Source organism: Phoca vitulina, unplaced genomic scaffold (assembly GCF_004348235.1).
Source record: "Phoca vitulina isolate PV1807 unplaced genomic scaffold, GSC_HSeal_1.0 scaffold7, whole genome shotgun sequence".
Lineage (NCBI taxonomy): Eukaryota > Metazoa > Chordata > Mammalia > Carnivora > Phocidae > Phoca > Phoca vitulina.
In genome coordinates this window covers 36,220,832-36,247,090 of record NW_022589710.1, presented here as the reverse complement: position 1 = coordinate 36,247,090, position 26,259 = coordinate 36,220,832, and the positions used below count along the sequence as shown (strand labels likewise).

The 26,259-nt window shown below is 43.0% G+C and overlaps 1 protein-coding gene across 1 annotated transcript in view; it reads left to right on the top strand.

The window, feature by feature from the left end:
* The first annotated feature begins 10,704 nt into the window (after positions 1-10,704).
* ESR2 (estrogen receptor 2) overlaps positions 10,705-26,259 on the top strand; it is a 68,349-nt gene continuing 52,794 nt past the window's right edge. The window contains exons 1-3 of the mRNA XM_032405282.1: positions 10,705-11,673; positions 23,683-24,138; positions 26,006-26,178. Of these exons, the coding sequence (XP_032261173.1) occupies positions 23,720-24,138; positions 26,006-26,178 (592 nt within the window). The 5' untranslated portion in view covers positions 10,705-11,673; positions 23,683-23,719. The remainder of the gene's footprint in view (positions 11,674-23,682; positions 24,139-26,005; positions 26,179-26,259) is intronic.

The window sequence follows — 26,259 nt, the reverse complement described above, 5'->3', positions numbered from 1 at the left end:
GATGAGGGGAGGTGGGAAGGAGATGAGGGGAGGTGGGAAGGAGATGAAGGGAGGTGAGGAGAAGAGAGGAAATGGGAAGGAGATGAGGAGAGATGAGATGGAGATGAAGGGAGGTGGGAAGGAGATGGGGTGAGATTAAATGGAGATGAGAGGAAGTGGGAAGGAGATGAGGGGATGCAGGTTGCAGTTGGGAGAGGCAATGAGAAGGAGAAAGTCTAACTGCTCTTTCTGCCATTTTGCCTAGGGCTGCTGGAAGGAAGGGGAACATTTCTTTCTTTCTTTCTTTCTTTTTTTCATTCATTCATTTTTAATTTTTATTTAAATTCTAATTAGTTAACATTCAGTGCAATATTGGTTGCAAGACTAGAATTCAGTGATTTGTCACTTACATACAACACCCAGTGCTCATTACGAGTGCCCTCCTTAGTACTCATCACCCATCTAGCCCATCCCCCCCACCTCCCTCCATCAGTCCTCAGTTTGGTCCCTATCATTGAGTCTCTTATGCTTTGCCTCCCTGTTTTCATCTTATTTTATTTTCCTTTCCCTTCCCCTATGTTCCTCTGTTTTGTTTCTTAAATTCTGCATATGAATGAAATCATATGATATTTGTCTTTCTCTGGCTGACTTATCTCACTTAGCATAACACACTCTAGGTGCATCCATGTTGTTGCAAATGGCAAGATCTCATTCTTTTTATGGCTGAGTAATATTCCATTGTATATATACTACTACTACTACAACTACTACTTCTTCTTCTTCTTCTTCTTCTTCTTCTTCTTCTTCTTCTTCTTCTTCTTCTTCTTCTTCTTCTTTTCTTCTCTTCCTCCTCTTCCCCCTCCCCATCCTCCTCTTCATCCTCCTCCTCCTCCTCCTTCTTCTTTTTAAGATTCTATTTATTTATTTGAGAGGGAGAAAGCAAGTGAGAGCACAAGAGCAGGGGGAGGGAGAAGCAGACTCCCCGTTGAGCAGGGAGCCCGATGTGGGGCTCCAACCCAGGACGCTGGGATCCTGACCTGCACCAAAGGCAGCCGCTTAACCACCTGAGCCACCCAGGTGTCCCTATACCACATCTACTTGATCCATTCACCTGTCAATGGACATTTGGGCTCTTTCCATAGTTTGGCTATTGTTGATAATGCTGCTATAAATAGTATCGGGGTGCATGTACCCCTTCAAATCTGTCTTTTTGTATCCTTTGAGTAAATACATAGTAGTGCAATTGCTGGATTGTAGGGTAATTCTATTTGTAACTTTTTGAAGAATCTCCATACTCTTCTCCAGAGTGGCTGCACCAGTTTGCATTCCCACCAACAGTGCAAGAGGGTTCAGAAGGGGAATATTTTAGAAGTCAGGTCTGGCAGTGAGAGAGAGTGAGGATTTCGTTGAACAGCTCAGAGGGGACCCTGGTATGCTGATACTTGAAAACATGAGCTGTGGAATGAGACAAATGGGCTCAAATCATCTGATATGTTTGAGCTATTTGACCTTGAGCAGGCTATTAACCTACATGAATCTCAGTCTTCTCATCTGTAAAATTTAGCTGCATGCTTGGACCTAGTTTATAGGATTATTGCAAGGACTAGTGAGGTGTCATTCAGTAAGTACTTGCTAGTGTGCCTGGCGTACTGTAAGTAAATTACAGTTATTGGATAATGTACTCTCCTCTGCAGACCAAGAACAAGTAATCTGATTAGGTCCCATAAATTGTCTTTAACCTAGACTCAGCCAGGCCTATTTCTGTTCTTATGCTGAGGCATTCCGACCCTGGAAAACAGGTCTTTGAAGCAGGAAAGTTACTAAAAAGGGGTCTGGCTCTACCTTTGTCTAGTCTAGACTTCCTGCAGTCTTGCCCCCACATTGCCACTGGGATGATCCTTTATTTTATTATTATTTTTTAAAAAGATTTATTTATTTATTTTAGAGAGAGAGAGAGAGCACGTGCAAGTGGGGGGAGGGGCAGAGGGACAGAATCCTCAGACTCCCCACTGAGCTTGATCTCAAGACCTGTAAGATCACGACCTGAGCCAAAACCAAGAGATGCAAGCTTAACTGACTGAGCCAATCCAGGCGCCCCTGGGATGATCCTTTAAAATGTGAATCTACTTGTTACTTTCACGTTAAAGTCTTTGAATGGCTTGTTGCGTACAGAATGTGAGAGCTCTTTAGCTTGGCAGAGAAGGTCCTCCTTGACTTGGCCTCTAATGAGCTTTTCTGCTTCCACGTCTTCTCCCCATCCAATCAGAGCTAAGTGCCTCTTCCTGCGCTTGCTAGCACACTGTGCATGCTTCTATACACATTAATTGTATGTGTATGTGAATATCCTCCCAAGTAACTGAACACAGGACCTGCCTCATTCATTTCTGCTTTGCTAATTTCCAATGTTTATTTTTGATTAGGAAATACCTTCACGTGGTTCACAACTAAAAATAGATAAAAGGAATACAATGAAAACTCTCTCTTACCTCTATCTTCCAGATGTTCTTCTTTTCCTTTTAGGAGGAAACCAATTGGTGTTAATAGTTTTTTGGTGTATATTTCTGGAGATATTTTATGTGAGTTGGTGTGTGTGTATTCTTTCTCCTTCCTTTTGAACAAATGATATATTTTTTTATATTTTATTTTTTTAAAGATTTATTTATTTATTTCAGAGAGAGAGAGTGTGCAGGGGGAGAAGCAGAGAGAGAGAATGCTCGAGCAGACTCCTCACTGAGCATGGAGCATGACATGGGGCTTGATCCCAGGACCCTGAGATCATGACCTGAGCCGAAGTCAAGAGTTGGATGCTTAATCCACCGAGTCACCCAGGTGCCTCTAAACAAATGACATTATTCATACCATCTTATACTATGGTTTTTTCCCTTTATATATCTTGGCAATCTTTCATATGAGTTTTCTCGTTCTTTGCCTTTGCATGGTGTCATTCATAGCTTTATACCTCAACATCTGACACATAGTTAAGTAAATGATAAATAATGAATGAAATATTGAGTGAATAAAAGCAAAAGGACATTTTTGTGCTGCTCTTGGAAGTTAGCTGAATAAGTTACTATATATTGTTTCAACACGTGTTACATATATCACACATAATAGAGATAAATTATACACAGCCTTCTGATTCAACAACAAATAGAAATCTTACTTGTCTTATTCTTTACCATCCATTAGAGGGAGACACGACCTTGTTGTGTAAAGCCAATGCTCAGAGCCTCTAACTGGAAAATCTGAACCAACTCCATAGCAGGTGGTCCTTTGTAGAATTTGAGCCCTTAATAAATCTATCTAGGATGGGAGGTGCTAGGGATGATAAAGGATGTTAATTGCAGGAGGAGAAAATGTCTGGACCCAAGCACCTGGACCAGCAGTACGGACACAGGTGAACTTCGCTCAGTTACTATCAACAAGACTAATTACTTTTGCTAGGTGTTGTGCTAGTAAACCAGTTCTTTAAAAAAAGAAGTCCTGTTCTGCGTGTAGTACTTACAGATTCCCTAAAGAAAAAGACAATACAGTATTCAGAGTGAGCGATGAACCAAAACCCTGAGAATAGCTGAGAAGGGTTCACATCAATCAACGTCCTGTGCTCTGAAGGAAACAGCAGCACCCTTAGGCTCCTCTCTGGCCAAGAGAAATCCATACTTACCAGGACAGATTTCAAGCTGTGATTGGTTTAACAATTGAATTGCAAATTCCTTGAGTATTTAACTCTCCTGAGTATTTAGCTCTCCTGAGCCAGTGTGAACAGGTTTTGGCACACTGCTGAGCTTTGTTGGGTCTTAGTTACCTTTCCTAGAAAATGGGGATGATAAATCACCCATTACACAGATCCCATTATATAGTGGACATCTAAGCAGCTTGAACATTTTATTGTTTTTATTATTTATTATTTTTATTTTTTTTAAAGATTTTATTTATTCATTTGAGACACAGAGATAGAGAGACAGAGCATGAGCAGGGAGAGAGGCAGAGGGAGAGGGAGAAGCAGGCTCCCCACTGAGCCAGGAGCCCGATGTGGGGCTTGATCCCAGGACTCTGGGATCATGACCTGAGCCAAAGGCAGACGCTTAACCATCTGAGCCACCCAGGCGCCCCCAGTTTGAACATTTTAAAGCAATGTTTTCCCAACTTCCCTGATCATAAAATCCACCCAGTGGGTTGTAGAAAATGTGCATTTCCAGGACCTGTCCCAGAGCTCCTAGTTCCGAGCCTGCTGGGGAAGGGGTCCTGGGAATCCATATTTTAAACAAGTGACTCAGGCGACTCAGGATCCAGGAATGTGGAAAAACTCTGCTTTAAAGCAGCCTTACATTGGGTTATAAGTCAGTGGGTCTTCTTCGATTCACTTCACAACTGGGCCTGCCTGAGGAGATGTATGCAGAAGTCTGTGACTAGCTCCTGACAGGACATTTAATTCTGTACTACCTCCCCCACCCTGGGAGCCCAAACCTCTCTTACCACCACACCTGCTCTTGCCTCCTCCTCGGCCAAGTCTTCCCCATACCCGTGAAGCCCTTTGTTCCAAGGACTGCTGTAGTTTTTAAGGCCATCCGGTATTTAGAATCTGCCAGGTGTCAGGCAGGTTACCGCTCATCCTCACCACCATCTCATGCAGTGCATTCTTGTGTTCTTCTTATTTTACCGAAGATTGAAGAGACCAGAAAAGGGTTCAAGGGCATACAACTGCTAAGTGGCTGGGCTCCCATCCTGCTCTGGTGCCTGTGTGTTCTCCGTCCTGTGCCCCAAGCAGCTTCCAGTAGCCAGAGTGGAAGAATGAGGGATGCCGAGGGGAGGACACAAGGCTGGGCCTGGGCACCTACAGAATTCAGAGGACCCCCCCTGGGGGATCAGCACCTTCCATGTCTGAAATTCAGTCAGCTCAGGAAACAAGCTCTGGGGGTTAATTTCTCTCAAAGAGGAACCCAAACATGCGGGGAATCCTCTTAATGTCCACAAACCTGCCCATCTCCCCCATTCATTTGTCTCTGATCATTTGTAACAGGCGCTGCAGGTTGTTTCCTGGGCATTGGTCTCCTCCCCTCCACCAGAATATAAACCTTCAGGAGATCAGACCGGGTGTTGCTGTGAAACAGACCTGGTGGGAACCCTCTGCTCTTCTGGCTGGGTGATACCGGGCAAATTGAACTTTCTGAGCCTCAGTCTTCTCATTTGCTAGGTGGGAACATAAATAGTGCCTCCCTTGTGAGATTGTTTTGAGGATTACATGAAATAGAGCAGATAAAGTGTTTACAAGCAGTTGCTGCATGAATGTTATCTCCTCCTCCTCATCTAGAACAAATACCTCCATGTTCTCCTGTGTCTTAGGTAAGCACTTTGGGCATTACTGTTTTTCAGCATTAAGAGGGCATTCTCACAAAGAGATAAATGCAGGAGGGCAAGAAGCAGTCCCAAAGAAGAGTGTTTTATGAAAGAATAAATTAATGTTGAGCATCAGAATAACTTTAAAGTAAAAATAACTAAAGAAGTTGTCAATGAGGGGGCCTGGGTGGCTCAGTCAGTTAAGTGTCTGACTCTTGATTTCGGCTCAGGTCGTGATTTCAGGGTCATGAGATTGAGCCCTGAGTTGGGCTTGCACTGAATGTGGAGCCTGCTTAAGATTCTCTCTCTCCTTCTCCCCCTGCCCTCCCCCCGACTTGCACACACACTCTCTCAAAAAAAAAAAAAAAATTGTCAATGATTTTCTCCCTTGAATGGTGTTTTGTATTGAGATAAAGTGGGAAGGGCAGGGGGGAAGGGGTGGAGTCAGGTGACACAAGCCTGAGGCTAGTAGCCCTAGCAGCCCGCCCAGTGCTAGGGACACAGGAAATGAATTTCCCTCAGGGAGGCAGATAGGGATCTACGAAATGAGTCAGGTGACTAGGGTTCCTGTAAGTGTAAATCTAGCGAACTCACTGAAGTTTCCTTACCTGCAAAATGGGTATAAAATTACTGTCATAGAGTTGGCATGACATGGCCATGTGTGTGCTGTGTTAATTGTAAAAGCCAATGTCACCCTAGGATAGCAGGTCTCTTAGTAAGTTGTGGCTGGTGGATGGGAGAGTACGGTGGATGGGAGCAGGCCGAGGAAGCATCTGGCTTGAACATGGTTAGAACCAGGAAGAACAGATTAGTGAGCAAACTGCCTGGATAGACAGGAAAAAAAAAAGTAGAGATGTTAAATGAAGAGAAAAAAGGGGAGACCGCAGGGATCCTAGTACACTGGACAACATTGGCGACCCCTCAGAAGATACATAAACTGCTTGGAGAAGTTTATTTCCTGGTTGTAATTCCCAGGGAAAGGGGAGACTGAATCATGGAGAAGACCATTCCTCTCTCTGGTTGGACTCATCAGATCAAGCAATGACATATGTGAACACTCTCTGTACACAAAGGATGGGGTCTACATTTTTACAAAAGCCATTAATGCGATGTGCATTAATAGAGTATTATTTGACAATAAGAGACATTTCTAGTAACTTTCCATGATATGAACAGAGAACTTGAAAATGTCAAATACATTTATGAGAAGTAGAAAAAAACTTCAATTTTTTAAAATTCTAAACTCTATGGAAGCAGACGGTCTTATTAGAATCTATGGCCTCTTGAGCCATTTCTGTCTATATACCCTATTTTTTTTTTTTTGACCTCCTATCTGGGACGATTACACTGTCTGACCTGTTATTAATATTATTTTATTCTATGCCAAAAGAGGTAGAGAAGCTGCACTTCCAGAATTGCATTGGAGTCATTTGTGAAATTGCATATTACAATTTGCATCCACTTCTAACAGTTCTTTAACATTTTCATTCTCAATGGGGTGTTCACATTCCTGCCAGCGACCTCCAGGGGCAAGTTTCTTTGCTAGCTCAAGAGAGAATTGCTTCAATGACAGCTGGGGCTCAGGATAGGAACATATATTCTTCATGTTGTTTGATTTCAAATGGATAGAAATTAGAAACAAATTTATGCAAGAGATTTGTGTGGAATTTAAATACCTTCAAGGAGCAGTAGATACGACAAAAACTTATTTTACCTGTTTGTTTGCAAATGTCAAAGACCAAGACGGAGACAGATGAGGGTGAGTTATAAGGAGTTGGCTATACGTGTTAGCTGCCCAAGTGGTTCATTTCAACTGCAGGTCAGAGTAACCTTGTCCTGTGGTCTGGGCACTTAGATACCAGGTTAGGGCTACCTTGCTGCTTATGTCCTTGGCAGCCTTACCAAGGACTCCAGTCAAACCCCTGTCAGTAAAGAATACAGTTATATAAATACGCACACAGATGGTCATGCCTAGACAAGAACTTGACAAGATTTCATTCAGCAATATCCAGGCTCTACAGGACAAATATGCTTCAGTTTACACAAGTAAGAACAAAATCACAGTTATAACAGAGGAGAAAGCAAGGGATTCACAGGTAGGCAGAAAACTTTGCCACATGCACACGGGCGACCTTGCAAAAGAAACATCATTTCTCTAAGGCTCTGATTCCCTGTCTGTAGAGCAGGGACAGCCAGAGGGAAGTTCTGAGGATAAATAAAATAAAAATGAGCCAACCTCGGGCAAGCCTGCCTCCTGTAGTACCTGGGTTGGAAAGGTACATAAATGTTATGTTCATTTTTATTTCTACAGAAAACATGGTCCTAAAAAGCTCTATCTACCCAAATCCAATTTTCAAATATCAAATTTTAGTTTACAAACCCTGATTCATGAGCAGCGGAAATAACCTGACGTACCACGTTAGTAATCCCACCTTTCTAATTCCTCCCCTCCAAATAAAGGTGCTATTGCAGGTGCAACAAGGCTTGCCCTTCTCTCTTAGTAATTCCTTAAGTTTAAGGTTACATCTCCCAGATCCTCTTAAAATAGACCAATTTATTCTCACACATCATGAAGAAAGAGCCTGATCCGATTATCCTCTGGAGCGGGTAAGAACATCCCAGGACTTACATCCTCCCAGTTGGCCTCAGGCTCAGAGGAGAAAGAGCGACAATCCAAAGTCATCACCCTGCAGCGTGCCACGATTTGTAGGAATCCTCCCCTCCACATCGGCTTTTGCTTTCTTGCCTTCAACAACCTTGTGTTTGTTTTGCCTCTTAATGGGATCTTTACCATCGAACATCTCTCCCCTTTCCCTCTGATCTTCCCAGGTTGAAGCCTTCAGCAGGTGTTTGTTGAGCAGCCGGGTTGAACGAGGTGGGAGCCGTGGGTATGATGCTACAGTGGAGGAAGCCAGAGATACAAGATGTGCGCTGTACGATCACAGCGCAGGCAGTGTGGACCGGGTTGAGTGCTGTGGGGGAGGCAGTGTGCACATTCTGCTTGGCAGGCTCGCTCTTCACTTAGGCTCTCGGCTTTGGGCTGGGTAAGACCTCACCAGACGGAAAAGGGGCAGGGTGAAAAGATAAGGAGCATCCGGATGGAGAGGCTTTCTTTCCTCCTACAGCAAAAATGTACCTGTCCTATGCCAGCCTCCTTTGCTTTCTTTCCCAGGTGACATTTAGCTCGTAAGCTCATCTCATTAGTATAATCATAAATGCTAGTAAATTAATATTACCCATCATATAGAACATGATCAGATGTTAACAATCCAATGCTTTAATCCCAAAGGATGACTGCATGGTGAGGACTTTAGTCCCTGTTATAAAATATTTTGGGAAGAGGAAGGCCTTTCAATGTCATACTATGTAGGTGCTTCCTTAGGGAGGTCATGAGTGAGGTGGAAATGAGACGGGGATCTTCTAACAGAGGCATGGTCCTTTTTTTTAAAAAAGATTATTTGTTTATTTATTTATTTTGACACAGAGAGAGAACGAGAGAGCACAAGCAGGGGGAGGGACAGAGGCAGAGGGAGAAGCAGGGAGCCCGATGCATGACTCGATCCCAGGACTCTGCGATCACGACCTGAGCTGAAGGCAGACACTTAACCGACTGAGCCACCCAGGTGTCCCAGACGCATGGTCCTTAACCCTAGATTTCAGGGTGCTTTTCAGTGTAGTCATCGGTATTAACTGTCTCAAGAATTCCTTCTTAGTTTGGGAATATTACTCTCCCTACTCATTGCATTAAACCCCGCAAAGCTTCCATCCCTAAGGTACCATTATTTTTCTCAATCCCCAGGATGAGTCAGAAGGAAATGTACTCACTCCCATTCATTCTCTTTGCTTAATATTTCTGGCAATGAGGTTTCCTTGTGTAACAAACCACTTCTGTGGGTGTTTGAGGGTCTTTAAAAAGAGAACATGCTGTTCCCATGAGTGGACCGCCTTCTGAAGGAAGCGTCACAGCAAACACAGAGCTCTAGGTCTGGGGTGAGCAGACGCTTATCTCTCAGGTGGCGGGAGGCTTTGAGGCAGGGCCCGTCTGCAGGACATCTAGCGTCCTGACATTCAAGCCATCTTCATTTCCGATTGACTGCAGTCATGGTATGGAAGAGAACAGAGTCTTGGGCTCCCACCTGGGCTCTAGTCTTTCTCAGCCACGAACTGGCCATTTTCTCAACTGTAAAATGGGGATACTTAATAACAGAATTTCCCTCCTAGGCCTATTGTATTGAAAATGAGATAACCTGCAGCAAAGTAGGGCATGGCTAAATGCCTAATCAGTGGTAGCTGTCAACGAAAGCATTGCTGCCATGGCCCCTCCCCATGTGTGGCTTTAGGTAGCTGTGCGGGCCTCAGTTTCCTCCTCTGAGAAGGGGGTCAATAGTACCTAGTTCACAAAGCTCCCACGTGGATTAAACGAGATGCGGTGCAAGCATTTAGCACCCTCTCTGGCACAATGTTGGCACTTGATAGGTCTCAGCTTTCTTCACCCTCACATTATCTTTGCCTAGTGGCTCAAGACTGGTTCCTTCACAATAATTTCCTTTCCAGATGTATCTTGTTAACAAGTAAGTACTTCCAAATGGAACTGATTTTTTAAAACCATTACTTAAAATTTTCTTCCGTGCAAAGGAGGAAGGAGCATATGGGTACTGGGTACACGCAGGGACACCCAGGAGAGGGGACAAGGAAAGCTGAGATTGGCAAAGAGAAGCATCTTGTCCTCTAGAGTCCTACACAGATGAATCTGGTCAGTTCCACACCCTCCTGTTCAAACTAACTTCTCTACCTCAAGGATCGGAGAGAATTACAACTTGAGAGAATCCAGGAGTCCTTGCTTGAACGAAAATGGAAGAGGGTGGCGGAGTAGAGATTTTACCGAATCACCGTTTATAAAGTAGGTGGCTCTCCATGTTTGGAGCCTGCCTTCGCTCCCTGTGGACCTCACTCTTATAAACCCAGAGCACACTAGAGTCGGTCCAGGCCATTTCTGGCTAAAGCCCAACGCTCGAGGCTGGCATTATAAGTTTCCCTCCAAGTGCCCTCTGGTCCTCCTTTATCAGAGATCTGGAGTCACAACCGGATCAAGAACCATGTCCCTTATGCCGTGTGTACGGATAGTGTGATGATTAATTAGACACAAATGTGGCACTGGGGTCCCAGAATGGCCTATGGGACATCTGTAACTTGCCCTTCGATTTTCGCCACCAGTGGCTGCCCCAAAGTCGGGTGCATCTTAATGACTATCCTAAGGTCCCTAGTCCTCACACAGTGGGCTGCCGCAGGGTGGGTGAGGAGAACTTGGGGACTCCGCAGACCTGGGAAACTGGGGCTGCCACCAGGGGACGCTCGCCTGCGCAGAGCTCCACGGAGGCGCTGCTGAGGGAAGAGGCGCGCAGCCGCCGCGGAGGCCGATTTCCGCCCCCCAGGTGCTTCTTTGCGGTAGGTGAGTTTGAGGAGGTTCCTGCGATCTTTGCTCTAACGCGAAAGGCCTTCCGAGCCGGCCGCGGAGAACCCGCACCCACCATCTCCTGCCACGGCCGCTCCCTCCAGGGGCACGAACCCGCGCTCGCTGCCCGGGATCGGGAAAATCCAAAGCCTCTCTAGTTTCACCACTGGATTCGAAGAGTCAGATTTCTGTATTTCAGTGACACCGCAGCATCCAGCCCCTGTCAGACTCACGTGGGTCGGAGTCTAGGGACGTGATCCTCAGAGTGTGGTCCCCAGCCGGGCAGCATCAGTTTCAGCTTCGCCCTGAGCCTGGTTTGAAATGCACATTCTCAGGCCCCGCCCCAGACCTCCTCAATTCAAGACGGCTGGAAGGGCGCCCTGTGTGCTTTGCTCCCCCTGAGGGTGCCTGTGACGCGCCCTTTCCCCGGGGCTTCTCCCTCCGCCCAGGTGAGTGTGGATGGCGAGGCAGGGGAGTCCGCGTCCTCCCGAGGTTTCCGTGCAGCCGGCTCGGTGGTCACGTGGGCTCTTGGAGTCGGCCCACCCCCCCGGGTCTTTAAAAGGAAGGAGAGTCGCCTCGTGAAGTCGTTTGCGATCTTTGCAGTGCGTCTGGCTGCAGGACCTGTTGAAAGCCAGTTCGCGCCCCTGCAGCTAGGCAGCCTGGAGCGCCGAGGCTGCGAGAAGCCGTGTGGAAACTTGCAGTGGGTGGAGAGGCGGCGGCGGGAGAGCGGGCGGCAGAGGCACCACCCCGCGCTGCGGCTGAAGGCTGGCCACCGAGGTGTGGGCTGCGCGAGGTGGGCTCACTCTCCGCAGCTGGGGGCCGCGAGCCGGGGGCCCGGAGCAACTACTCCGGGAAAAGCACGTGTCCGCCTTTTAGAGACCTCCAGGCCGGGGTTCACCTGTACGGTAAGTGCCCCTCGGCTCAAGGTGTGATTTGTCTGCTTTTCTCTTTGAAACCCTAGGGTGGGAAACCAGTGATATTGAGAACAATAAAAGACCCCTGCCCCCTTACGCGGCCTCCGCCCTAAACCACTTGTCTTGAAAACTACAGGAAGCCGGAATTTCATGCTTTTAAGTATTTTCATTCCAGACGCTGGCAGGTTAATTTAATTAGTTTGTGCCTGTAAACTCCGGACTGATACGTGTCCTTTTGAAAGAAGAAACTCTGGATGTTTTTCTATGGCTTTCCCGACAGAAGGTGAAATGATGACAGTGGGAAAGTTGCACAAGGACTTTATGCTTGAGTTTTGCGGGCCTGGAAGGGTGTCCGTGGATCAAGCAGGTGACCAGTGTTTTACATGTATTAACTGGCATTCCTCAGTGATATCAAAAACAGACTTGCTTCTGTCCTGGGCGAACTGAGCAAGATTAAGATGCAGTCTGTTTTATTTGACGAAGAGGAACCCAGGGGCTGCTCTCCTACCCCCTTGTGTTACCATTTGTGTCTCATTCAAATTGGAAGCATAAAATTAAGTGAAGGCGATATTATTTTTGTAAAAAACAGAACTTTGGATTTGAGTGGATTTTTTTTTTTTCTTTTTAGGAAAACCAGGTTGACTCAATTTTACTAGTTTTTTTAAAAAGCAACTTTGTCCTTTGGTGTAGCACGCAACACTTTGGAGGAAAGATTTTGCCTTATTTTGTTAGATTTTTAGTGTTTACATGGGCATTCCATTGGGAATTTTTATTTTTAAGTTTCTGAACTCACAGTGGTTATTGTCCTTTGTGGGGGAAGATGTTTGTTACTTAAATGAACATGTGAAAAGAAAGGTTTGTGCTGTGAGTATTGTAAAAAGGACACGTGCTGCAACTGTGACACTTATTCTTTGCCTTTTTTTCTGCAGAAAAATCTGTATTTCTGCATATATTCAAGAAGAGGGAAAATGTAAGGGTCTGTTCATCAATAGGTGTTAAAGCATAATCTTAGGATCCATTTTACATCCAAGCTTTTTTTTGCCAGTGGCATTACTGAAACATTCTTATTTCTTTTTTTTTTTTTAATTTTTTTTTAAAGATTTTATTTATTTATTTGACAGAGAGAGACACAGTGAGAGAGGGAACACAAGCAGAGGGAGTGGGAGAGGGAGAAGCAGGCTTCCTGTGGAGCAGAGAGCCTGATGTGGGGCTCGATCCCAGGACCCCGGGATCATGACCTGAGCCAAAGGCAGACGCTTAATGACTGAGCCACTCAGGCACCCCTGAAACATTCTTATTTCAAAAGCAGCCAGTCTCCTGTAACAATTAAGACTTGAAAGTCTCTGAAATCAATTAAAAACACTCATTTGGAATACATATCATAGTGGTTCTGAGGGACTCAAATGAATCTAATGACCTTTTATATTCCTCAATTTATTAATGATAGGGAAGAGGTAAAATTTAGTAGTAAATTCAACCCTTAAAAGCATAATTAACATTTAATAGATATTGATATATCCATTCTTAAGAGTAAAATACTGCAGTTTTCTATAAATATATATTCAGGTAATGATGCAAAATACATCTTGTGATAATTTTAGTTCATGTTTTGAGCCATTTTACATAATACTTATAAATATGTAATAATTATATAAAATACTGAAGGCTGAACTTGAATCATTTACTGGTAAGTTTTTTAGTAATAACATCTAGAACACTTGAGAACTGTATACTTGAGTGTTAGACATCATAATTCAGAGCCTAGCACATGGATTTAGATTTAATAGCCTTTTTAAAAAGGTAGGCTCCTGGCAGTATAATTTACATACAGTAAAACCTAGCCTCTTTAGGGGTACCCTCTATGAATTCTGACAGTTGCAACATTTATATAATCACTTCTGCACTCAAGACCTAGAACCTTGCCCTCACTCCCAAAAGTCCCCTTTGTGCTTTTGTAGTCAACCCTCTCCACCCATCCCCAACCCCTGGAAATCACTGAGCTGTTCACGGATTTTACCATTCTGCTCTTCAGTGCGTTTTTACCTAGGAATAATTATCTTCCTTTGCGTTTCGAAAAAGAGAATCTCATTCCTCCCCTACCCCCCCCCCCTTTTTGTTGGGATGAGTCAGGTTGTGGTATTTTTGTTTTAATCCTATATACTTTGGAATAAATTGAGGCAAAGAGAAGCTATTTTGTGAATGGGACTAAGTGTTAAGTTCCCATTGGGCTAATAGATTTCATTCTTAGCACATTTAGATTCCACTGTGGGATAAGCCTTTGGTTATGGTGTGCATCATTAGTTATCCCAAACTGAATACAGGGTTATTTAAAAAAACATTGGTTATTTATGTAATAATAGAATGTATTGTATTTTTATAATCTGGGCATTTAAATTATTTATGATAATTTATTATACTTTTACTGTACTTGAGATTAAGAAAGTTACCTGAAATTACATATTATTAAATAGTGAGAAGCCAAGAGAGTGATTGAAAATGACAATCTCGGGGTGCTTGGGTGGCTCGGTCGGTTAAGCGTCTGTCTTAGGCTCAGGTCCTGATCCCAGGGTCCTGGGATTGAGCCCCATGTCGGGCTCCCTGCTCAGCGGGGCATCTGCTTCTCCCTCTCCCTCTGCCTGCAGCTCTGCCTACTTGTGCTCTCTATCTCTCTGTCAAATAAATAAATAAAATCTTTAAAAAAAAGAAAATGACAGTCTGGAGACATTGAAAATCTAATATAGAGTGATGGTGACTTAAGTTAAAATACTTGTAGGAGTTGAGGTCTGTGCCCAATTTATGTGTTGATGTCAGAGTTTTTTCATTTCTGTGCTCATGCTTTGAAATCTAGATTTTCTTGCAGGACATAGATGCAAAATCTTTTGTAAGCTAATATTCTTTACTGTTTAATACATAATTCAGTGGACAGTTAGGAGCCTGTTATTGTTAAGCACTCCTAATGAAGATCTGTCAGATGATGTCCTTTTCCTTTCTCCTTTGTGCTATGAAAACAAGAGCCTATATTTTATATACACAGCTTACCTTTCGGAGAACTCCCGTGGCAGGAACTAGGAGAGGCAGAGTGGCCTGCTGGGGAAGCCCCAGCAAACTGGGTGGTTGGCAGTCCTGGCTGGAGCTGTTACAGCTCTTCATAATTAAGGGCTTTTAGCCGAGAATCTGTGTATGGGTGTACTTGACAGAGGGAAGGAGAGTGAGGGTCACTGGAAAGACCGATTACCGGACTTGTATAGGTTTCCTCAAAGCAGGACTGCGATGTTTTGTGGTTAAATGTTTGTGTTCAAATGTCAAACCCAGGACTGGAAGAGGAGATGAGTGCATTCAGTTTAACTTCTGCATTGGTCATGTCTTAAACCTCTTCACGCATAACTCTCCCCACCCTGGCCCAAATGGATATTTGAAAATTGTTCCATTTCCTAAGAGCGGTTGGAATTGGGAAGGGGCGGAGACTTGCTGAAGAGAGCAGACTGATGGGCGCTCTCTCTCGACTGCGCCTTAGTGTTGATGACCCTGCGGCTGAGGCTCTGGGCTCTTCCCCGTCAAGCTGCAAAGTTCTGTTTCCTGTCCAGCTCGATAAGGTCCCGTGGACGCCAAGGGGAATTAGATTTTTCTCATTTTGGAAGATACCTGTACGTGTTCTTAAGAGTTGCGTGTGAATCAATTATCAATGGTCAGTTCTGTGGTGATTTTGGGGTGTTTTTTCTTTCTAATGAATATGAAGTTGATCAAGAGCTGTGTTTTGCTGTAGAAAATTTAAGGCCGATAATTGGTAGACAGCCACCGACACAAGGATGTTGGACACTTAAAGATGTTTTAACTTTTCCATGAAATTCCCTGTAGTGTTCTGCATTGTAAGTGTGCGTATGACTTCTGTGGGGCACACAAATGAGGGGTGTTGGAACTGCATGCTTGGGGAAGTGTGATGGACAGGCTTGAGAACACCGTGCAAGGAGAACGGGGCGTTTGGGGCTCCATACCGGCAGCCCAGCTATTTGGACCGGTGTCATGAGTTGTTAAGCAGAAGTTAAGAAAGTACAATGAGGAGGCAGCAATCTTCAGGGTGGTCATCAGGGCATTTTACTTGTCTGGAAGTTCTGCCCAACACGACAGGCGTATCCAGTGGCATGCTAATGGATGGACTTCATCTTTCTGGATGTATAATAATACCTCACAGGATGCTTTCATGTACATCATTTCACTTTATCCTCCGGGTGCTGTGAAAACATGCAGCCGTGTTAGGTCCCCATTTCTACTGAAGAGGCCGTGGAAGCTCAGGGAGTTGATGTGATTTGTGTGAGATCCCCTGGTTTTCAGGCAGGACCAGGACCCTGTGTACTTCTCTGTCCACTGGACAGAGAGTATATGTAATAGCAGGCCTGGTGTGACTGCCTTCGTCTTGTTCAACTAGATTTGATCGGTACTTTGAGAAAATCCTTCTACTCTTCCTGGAGTGTCTTCCTACCATTTCTAGAGCCCGCCTTTTTCTTCTCCCAAGGAATCGCTGTCAGTATTTGGGATTTTAAAACCTTTTTTTTCTGTTTCAGTTCCATAATGTGTTCCCAGTATGTTAGAACATGATGTATAATCCCACGTGTACAGAAAGCTTTCCTGCTGCACACAGATGTGACCTGCCAGGGCTCACCAGCAGTGTGTGTGCTGGAGGAGTGGGCCAGGGAGGTGTTTGGACAGAAGACGAGGGCTGTTCATCACGAAGAATATGGGCCAGCTATCTTAGGCTATCATGACTAGTTAAAGAAAATTGACTTGCAAAGAAATGTTTGATTCTTAGAATCAGGATGTCCGGGTACATGTTCTTTTGTTGGCCAGATGAAGTTCCCTGCCTGCCAGGCCCAGCGATTAAGCTGTTTAGAGACTATTTTTCCCTTTGACACCAGATATTGTGCTCACTGAGTCAGTGCTTGCTTGTTCAAAGGAATGTGTTGGGAAAATCCTGTCCTACATGTTGAAGAAATTTGATTTTGGGGGATTCTTTCCTTCAACCGTTTTATCTCCCTCGTTTAGATCAGACTACTCACATAACCACCACAGGTTGTTTATTCAATTTCTTAGACCTCCGGAGAAGACTTATGCTTCTTGTTTGCTTGTCTCTGGGTTCTCCTGCCATGATTTAAGTTCCTCACCCCTTGTTGTGTCTTTGCTTCAGAAGAAAAACCGTTTGCGTTGGCTACCAAGTTACTAATAATCCAAGGTTCCGCTGACAAATGGTTGTCACGTGAATCTGGATACATCTGAAAGATCTCCAACCAAAAGGCAACACAAGCTTTTAATCATTGTCCAGCCACCAGTTCTCTCTCATGAATTATTATTGTGCTAGGGATGTGTAGAAATTCTAGAGAAATTGATTGGGGTATATATGTGAAATCTGTTTTCCTAAGCAAAGTCACTGTGGCACCTGATTGATTGCCTGGACAAATCCTGGCATTTGCCATTTGGCGGTGTGTGTCTGACAGGTCATTTCAGCATTTCTGGGCTGAGAATGAACATTTCAGTTGTAGGTGAAAATGAGTAATGGGATTGATTCTCTGCTCCTGAGAGAGATGTCATATTCATTTTAAATTGTGTGTTCACTTTCTACCTGGATAATAGGAAATGTTATTTCAAGTTCATGAATTTCCATGTTGCTATTCATCACTTTATATCAGTAGCTGCTTTCTGTTTTTAAGAGGCCTACTGAAAGTAAAAGCAGTGGTTTTCTGATCGGTTGGTGTTGGCTTTGCTGAATTACTTATGTTAAATGCTACATATATTTCTTTGGGGCAATGTAAAGTTGAGACAACATGAAATTCAGTAAAAACTTGACGGACCAAAATGTTCAGAGATTTTTTTTTTTGTTTAAACCATTCAACTTATTTTATTTTTGGGTATTAACCTGAAGTCTTGTTCAAATTGTTACTCTTAAATTCACTGCTTTCCTGCTTCATAATTTCCTGAATATAATGTGTATACTCATCACAGTGACCACACTAACTTTTGGATATACTTTTATTTATTAAATTGGGTAGGCCATCTTGTTTTCTCATACTTTTTTTAAGATCAAGAAATACAAAATGTATTACCTCTAGGTTATATTTTACTATATATAAATACAATTTGTTAAGCATGTTACCTTGAGTATTTTCCTCTCAATTGTTATGCTGTGTACTGTTTCAGTTGTATTGTTAAAGTACTTGAAATGTCTTTTGATTAAATACCTGGCCACATAAGATATGCTCAGATCATATAGCAAAAACAATGCACTAAAATACAATCACTAAAGTACAATATCAAAAATATAAGCACAGTGAGCAAGCCTATGTGTAGGTGGATTGAAATAGGAGAGGTGTTTTCAGGACAGAGTGAGGGATAGATGCCTCCTCACAATACTGACGGGCCTGGAGTTGCCATTTCAAGGTTACCAGTGACCTAATTACCAACACCTGTGTTTCTTCTATATTCAACCACTTGCTCCAACCTAGGTCATTTCACAGATCTGTAAATGTTTTCAAGCATTTCTGTTTAAAACCCTTTCTTGATTAACAAAATGTGGTGCATAAAAACAATGGAATATCATTCAGCCTTAAAAAGGAAGGAAATTCTGACACATGAGACAATACAGATGAACCTTGAGGACATTGTGCTAAGTGAAATAAGCCAAACACAGAAGGACAGATACTGCATGATTCCGCTTCTCTGCGGTACTGAGTAGTCAAATCCGTAAGAGACCGAAAGTAGAATGGTGGGTTGCCAAGGGCTGGGGGAGGGGGTGGGTTGGGGAGCTGTTGTTTAACAGGTGGGGAGTCTTAGTTTTGCAAGATGGAAGGAGTTCTGGAGGTCAGTTGCACAATGGTATGAATGTATTTAACACTACTGAACTGTAATTTTAGAAATGGTTAACATTGTAAGCTTGATGTGTAATTTACCACAACTTAAAAAAAAGTTTGGAAACTGCTAGTTTTGACAATAGTTAACATTATATATGCTTTATCCTGCATATTTTCTATTAAGAATCAGGGATTGTATATGTTGATTGGGAATCTAAGTAATGGAAATGTGAAATTCTGTCATGATTAATAAATTCATATTGATATATATGAACTGTATATAAAATATATATACAAGTGTAAAATATATATAATATGTATATTATACATATAATGCATCTACATATTATACATGTATATATATGAATGATGTATAAACACTTTTTTGATGCTGTGTTCTTCTCCAGCTACCATTCCCGCTCCTGTCCTTCATGGTCAATCAGTGTTGATTTTAAGTGGTAGGATGTCTGTATTAGTTCCTTAGCATTTTACCTGGTGTGTCCTGCCTCCTTTACCGGCACAGTAGCTCTCTGGAGGCAGAGTGCATGTCTTGGGACTCCTTTAGACCTCCTGTCTCCGCAGAGTACCAGACCTGAAGGTGCTCCCGTCTTCGACTAACACCCTTGACTGGGTGAAATCTTATAAACACATTTCCTCATATTCTTTCATTATAACAAATAATTACTGAGTTGTAGTAGAAGATGAATAAAAATAGTGTGTGCCTTCAAGGAGCTTAAAATCTAATCATCCTTCTATCCTTTTACAAGAATGACTCAATGGAATTCTATTCTAGTAAGGAGGATTAAGTTTGTAAGTAATTATAGGGATGCTAAGGCATAAGACACCAATCACTTCACGATGCACTTTGTATATTCCTATAGACATGGCAGGTCTTCTGTAGGAAAATAGCAGATTAGAGTGGGATGATGGGTTGGGGCAGCAGAGTGGAATGCCTTGGATGTTAGAAGAGTGTGACTTACACAGGCTGGTGGGACGGAGAGGGGTGATCAGAGCTGAGTTTTAAGAATGTTAGTCTGGGGGAACCTGGGTAGTGCAGTTGTTAAAGCTTCTGTCTCTTGGTTTCAGCTCAGGTCGTGATCTCGGGATCATGGGCTCAAGCCCCGTGTTGGGCTCTGCGTCAGACTCTATGCTCAGTGTGGAGTCTGCTTGGGCTTCTCTCTCCCTCTGCAGCCCCCCACCCCCACCTCATGTGCGTGCCGTGTGTCTCTCTCTCTCTCAAATAAGTAAATCTTTTAAAAAAAAATGTTAGTCTGGCAGCTCTATGGACCCGGAGAAGGAGCTCACCAGAGACAAGGAGTGGTAAGGGGCCTATTACAGATGCACAGATAAGAAGTAATGAGAGCTTGCTCAGATGGTGGCAAAAGACAGACCACAAGGAAAACGCCCTATGGAGAAAAAAAAAAGTGTACCCTAGTGATTTAAGGTAATTGGATGCAGCAGAGAAGTCAAAGCTAAGTGTATTGCACTTTGTCATTAACAAATAGAAAATTAGGATTGGTTTTGAGGAGGAAAATGATTAATTTTACCTTGGATTTGTATTATCTACTGCTGTGTAGCAAATCATCATAGAATTGAGCAGCTTAAATAACAAACATAACATCTCACACACATTTTCTGAAGGTCAGGAATCCAGGAGTAGCTTAGCTGGAAGGTTCTAGCTTAGCTCCTCTCATGAGGTTGCAGTCAAGATGTTGTCCAGGGCTGCAGTCATCTGAAGGCTTGACTGGGGCTGGAGGATCCGTTTCCAAAATATCTCACTCACAGAGCTGTTGGCTGGAGGCTGTAGTTCCTTGCTGGCGATTGGCAGGAGGCCTCCATAAGGCTGCTTGAGTCCTCACAATGTGGCAGCTAATTTCCCCTGGAGTGAGTGACCCAAGGGAGCAAGCCAGGAAGAGACTGCAGTGCCTTTTATGACCTAGTCATGGAAGCCATATACCATCCCTTCTGCCATAATTTATTCCTTAAAAATGAGTCATAAATCTAGCACATACGCAAGGGGAGGTTAGACTCTACCTTTTGAAGGGAGGAATGTTGAAAAATTTGTGGACATATTTTAAAATCACCATAGGTATATTGTTTTGAGGACAAATTGAAATGAGCATTTAAATGAAAATGTCAGGAGAAAGTAATCAGGAGCATTTAGAGAGCCAAATTGCCTACATGTAGAAGTAGGTGACAGCTGGAGCTGAAAATATCAAAGATGGAGAACTTCTCAAGGCAAGCTTCTTTACTTAATGATCTTTCTCAACCAGTCTAGTCATTAATGGGCATTCTTCCCTTTTCCAGATTATATTATCCAGTTATTCTAACTTTTTTTTTAAAGGTTTACATTTGTAATTTCTTGTATTTTGTGTCTTTCCTCCAGAGCTTCTTATGAAAAATTTTAAACTTGCAGAAGAGTTGAAAGACTGGTATAATGAGTGTCCGTTATGTCCACATCTAGGTTCAGTAATTGTTAACAGTTTTACTTTTTCTAACTATCCAGTTTATCCATCCAAGTATCTTTTTTTTCTGAACTATTTATTGGATGGCATTCTTTTGTCAAGAAGTTTGCCCTCAACCATGGCATAAACTACAGAACCTCTCAAAAAGGCAGGATACAGACTTAATTCTTTTCCCTTAATTACTGATTTTCAGAGTGAGGAACTGATGTAACAGTCACTTGCAATGGGAGCCAATGATTCTTTTTCTTTTTCTCCTTTCTTTCCTCTCTTCTTTTCTCTCTTCCTTCCTTCCTTCTTTCCTTTCTTTCTCACTATGGACTCATAGTCCAAAGGTAACACATATAAAATCTCTATATAATGCCAGATATGCATTGTGCCATTTTGTACTCCCACCAACAACGTCAGAGAAAGTCTGTTTTTCCACAGCCTCACAAAGGAAGTCTCTTGTCAAACATTTGAATTTTTGCCAAACATGAGAAAATGGTATCTTGGTGTAGTTTTAATTTTTGTGAATGAGGTTGATCATCTTTGTGTTTTAAGAGCCATTTGCCTTCCTTTTTCTGTGTTCTGTGTCTTTTGCCTATTTAAAGATTTTTAAAAAGATTTTATTTTATTCATTTGTCAGGGAGAAAGAGAGAGCACAAGCCAGTGGGGGGGCGGGGAGTGGCAGGCAGAGGGAGAAGCAAGGTGCCCACCGAGCAAGGAGCCCGATGCGGGACTCAATCCCAGGACCCTGAGATCATGACCTGAGCCGAAGGCAGACACCTAACCGACTGAGCCACCCAGGTGTCCCTATCTAAAGAATTTATCTTTTTTCATTTTAAGAGTTCTAAATACTAGGACAATTAGCCCTTTGTTTCTCATAGAAGTTGGGAGTATTTTTTCCCCCCAATTTGTCATTAGTCTTTTTTGACTTTGCTTATGGTGTTTTTATGATGTGCAAAGATTTCCTTTTCTGTTGTGAATTTATTGCATGTGGATTTTAAGCTATAGTTAGGAAGGTTTTTCCCACACCCATGTTATAAAGAAGTTTATTTGCACTTGCTTCTAGGACTTGTGCAGTCCCTGCTCTCTCCCTCAACCTCCTCCCCCTTTTCCCTCCCTCTCCTTCCTCCTTCCATTTCTCTTTTAACATTTGGATCTCTGAACCCTTTGGAGTTTATTCTGGCATAGGTCCTTTTTCCAGTGGCCATTCTACTGTCCAGTGTTTTCTCTGTGATTTGAGATATCACCTTTATCATATGCCAAATTTCAAAAAACTTTTGAGTTCTTGAATTTTCTATTTTGGGATTTTCTATTCTGTTATGTAGCCGTCTGGGTCCAATCAGGAGATAGAAACTACACAGTCAGTTCAACAGGGGAGTTTTAATATAAAGAATAACCATGGGGGCGCCTGGGTGGCTCAGTCGGTTAAGCATCTGCCTTCAGCTCAAGTCCCGCATCCGGCTCCCTGCTCAGTGGGGAGCCTGCTTCTCCTCCTCCCCCTGCTCGTGCTTTCTCCCTCTCTCTCCCTCAAATAAATAAATAAAATCTTAAAAAAAAAAAAAAAAAAAAACTATCATAAGAGATTAAGTATAATCTATAAGTAAATTAGGGCTGAGGGGGAGAGCATCCAAGGAAGGAGAAATTTGGAAGGGGCTCAGACCTCCCTGGGAAAGGTGGATGGGCCACTGACTAGCAGAGATTTTGCTGGTTGAGCCAGGCCAGAGCCGCTCTAGGGTTGTTTGGCAGGCAACAGGACTGCTTCCGGGGTGCAGCGGGGGACCAGGCGATCAGCAACTGGCGGCATGGTTGTGCCCTGGGAGTCCAGGTGCTTGCGGGGTGGGGGAAGGTGGGGGACAGAAGGCCTTCACAGTGTGCAGGTAGCGTGAGGTGAGGAGTTTGTACAAGGAACGACTTCTTTGTGACTCGTTGGGCCCCAGTTCGGACAGGTGGCCGTGGAAGGGTTATCCCCGCACCGACGCTGCAAGGTTGCAGACGGGCCCCGTTCTGGACCCGTGGCAGGGCCAGACTCCCTGGCTGTTCTCACCCCCAACACTGCGGACCTCTGCGGGCGCCAGAAATTACAGCTGCCTCTTTGTCCTTTGGTGTTCCTGCAGCGCCCCCTACCGAGAACGCTTAGCATTGTGCTCACTTTAAGCAGGTAGAGCAAAGCCAGCTAGTTTACCATAGGCTGTATATTGGAGGGTGCGTTGAAAGCTGAGAAGCAATAAATTGATAAGTGACACGTTGGCCTGTCTGTTCCTTGTGTTTTATTACTGGTGACTCGTCGTGTATTTGAATATCTGTTAATGCTGTCCCTGCTCACTGACCTACTCTTCCAAGGTTTTCTTGGTTATTCTTGTTTACTTTTCCATAAGAACTCTAAAATAAACTTACCTAGTTCCAGAAGAAAAAAAGCCTTGGCCTTTTAAGATCATCCTGCATTTTTTAATTTTTAAAAGTATAATAAATTCTTGTGGTTAAAAAAAATTCTTGTAGCTAACAACAACAAAAGCAATAAAGAAGTGAATAAAGTAGCAAATGAGAGTTCCGTGCCTCCCATTCACACTCCCTGAGGTTAATATTTTTGAGTCTGTCTTTCAGGATGTGTTTCTAAGCTGTGTGTGTGTGTGTGTAAGTAATAAATATGTTTGGACATTTTGAATAGTGAGGCCTGTAGCTCTAACTTAGAAATGTCTTTTTGTTTTTCTCTACAGCCATCATACCTGCCCATGAGTCTTTGAGAACATCATAATGTCCCTTTGTGCCTCTTCTCACAAAGAGTTTCCTCAGCTGTTACCTGTTCAAGACATGGATATCAAAAACTCACCATCTAGCCTTAACTCTCCGGCTTCCTACAACTGCAGTCAATCTGTCCTACCCGTGGAGCACGGCCCCATATATATACCTTCCTCCTATGTGGAGAGCCACCATGAATATTCCGCCATGACATTCTATAGCCCCGCTGTGATGAATTATGGTATTCCCAGTAGTGCCAGTAACTCAGAAGGTGGGCCTGGTCGACAGACCACAAGCCCACATGTGTTGTGGCCAACTCCCGGACACCTCTCTCCCTTAGCCATCCATTGCCAGTCGTCACTTCTGTATGCAGAACCTCAAAAGAGTCCTTGGTGTGAAGCAAGATCACTAGAACCCACCTTACCTGTAAACAGGTAAATTCAGTTGTCATTCTGAATTGTACTTCAGGGGCATTATTCAAATCACTATGATTTAGTGAGAAGAAAGATATGCATTATTCGAGGTCTTTATTCATCACATAGATTACTTAGAGCACCTAACACATACGATATTCTGAATTCTAGAATATCTATTCTGATATTTTAATCCTCGTTAAAAAGTAAGCTTTTAGGTGTGGGTTGTGGGGAGAATTCACTATCATGACTGTTGTTTTTGGACATTAAATATTGAAATTAAATCACTTTTCTCTTGATGAAGTGACGTGGGTTTGAAAAAGAAATTTTTACTTTACTTTCAAGTCAGATCCTTCTTGTAGTGAAATCACAATTTAGCATTCATGACACATTGTGTCCAGGATAAAAGCAACTGTGGCAGTATTACTACTTACATGAAATACACTGGACATATAAAGCCTGAAAAGACAGACAGTAATTGGTATTAAGCTTTTTAGCAGTGAACTAAAATAACATTTGATAAAGATTGATGGGAAACTTAATTGTAGACTTTAGTTGAAATTTCTTGAAGCTCAAAAGAGTATTTGTACCCTTCAAAAGCAAGGTAATGTGATGGTTATTTCCATTTAATTTGTAATGTGTTTAATGATAATTATAGCTATGGAGGGAAGAGGTTGTGTAGGGAGAAAGATGAGGAGGAGATAAATTTCTAGAACCACCAAAGTATTAAGTCATTGTGTATTGGATATTGAAATTTGTTACTTTCAAATGCTGTCGTAACACTTTGAGAAAGCCATATTACACAGTAATTTTATTTTTCTTTTTTAAAAACTTTGTTGGTAAAAGAGAATATAAACATTGTATATAACTTTTTTACAGTACTGTTTTTCACTCAGCCTTCAAGGGAAGACCCTTTGTTTCTGAGCATGAGCTCTAATCAGAGTTCTGCTAATATTACCCATAGTATAATTATCTTCATTTAAAACCAGTCATACCTCTAACATTTCCTTTCCAAAAGAAACATGGCCTAGCAAAATTAGGAACTAACCACATGTGCTTTTGTGTCTGCCAGTGCTGCCTTCATGGGCTGTCCTTTCCTCTATGGGAGCTGTTGCCCCTCTCCCCAGTACTGAGCACCTGCTTCCATCGAAACCTTCTCTAAGGACAGGCATGTGTCCACTTTCTTCCCCTCTCTTCTCCTTTCTCTTTTTCTTCTCTCTGCCCTTCCCTGCCCTTCTCTACCCTTCCCTACTCTTCCCTGCTCTTTCTCTCTCTCTCTAAACCAGGGTATCGTATTCACTTCAGTATAACTTAAAGTCCATTTGTAACTCCTCTTAAAGTTATTTTCATTCTAGACCTTCATCTTACATTGCAGAATGAAAGATTTTGTTCCCCATTTAAATGGGAACTCTGAAGGGCTATTTAGCAACACTTGGGAATGACTGATACTTGAAAATGGTTAGGTAAATTTAGGCCCATCCATACAGTGTTGATGAATTCTAGCAACTACGGAAGACTACTGTACACCTTGCTTGTGGTTCAGACCTGCGGATAAGACTTACTCTGGTCACTTATTACACTCAGAGATGTGCAACCTGATGGCTACAACTGGCCATCTGTAGTTACTAGTGCTCATCAGTGCTGCATGGATGGGCATAGACTTGCAGAACCACTTTCAAACATCAGTCATTCCCAGTAGTGTGACTCTTCATAGGTCTGATATCAGCAACAAAGGTTGTGCTTGATCAGATTTCTTGGAATATATTTATCATGAGCCCTGGAGGGCAAAGAGGTAAATTACGCAGTGTTCATGCTATTTTTTTTTTTTCTAGAAAGTCCATCTTTTCTCTTAATGCTGTCTTACAGTGAATGTTTTCTTTGCCCCCAGAGAGACACTGAAAAGGAAGGTTAGTGGGAGCAGTTGTGCCAGCCCTGTTCCTAGTCCAAGTTCAAAGAGGGATGCTCACTTCTGCGCGGTCTGCAGCGATTACGCATCTGGATATCACTACGGAGTCTGGTCGTGTGAAGGATGTAAGGCCTTTTTTAAAAGAAGCATTCAAGGTACAAGAGCATTGTTAGCTGCTTCTTTAATTTTCCACTTTTGCTTTCAAATAATTTTGCAGATGACCTGGCAGAAATTTC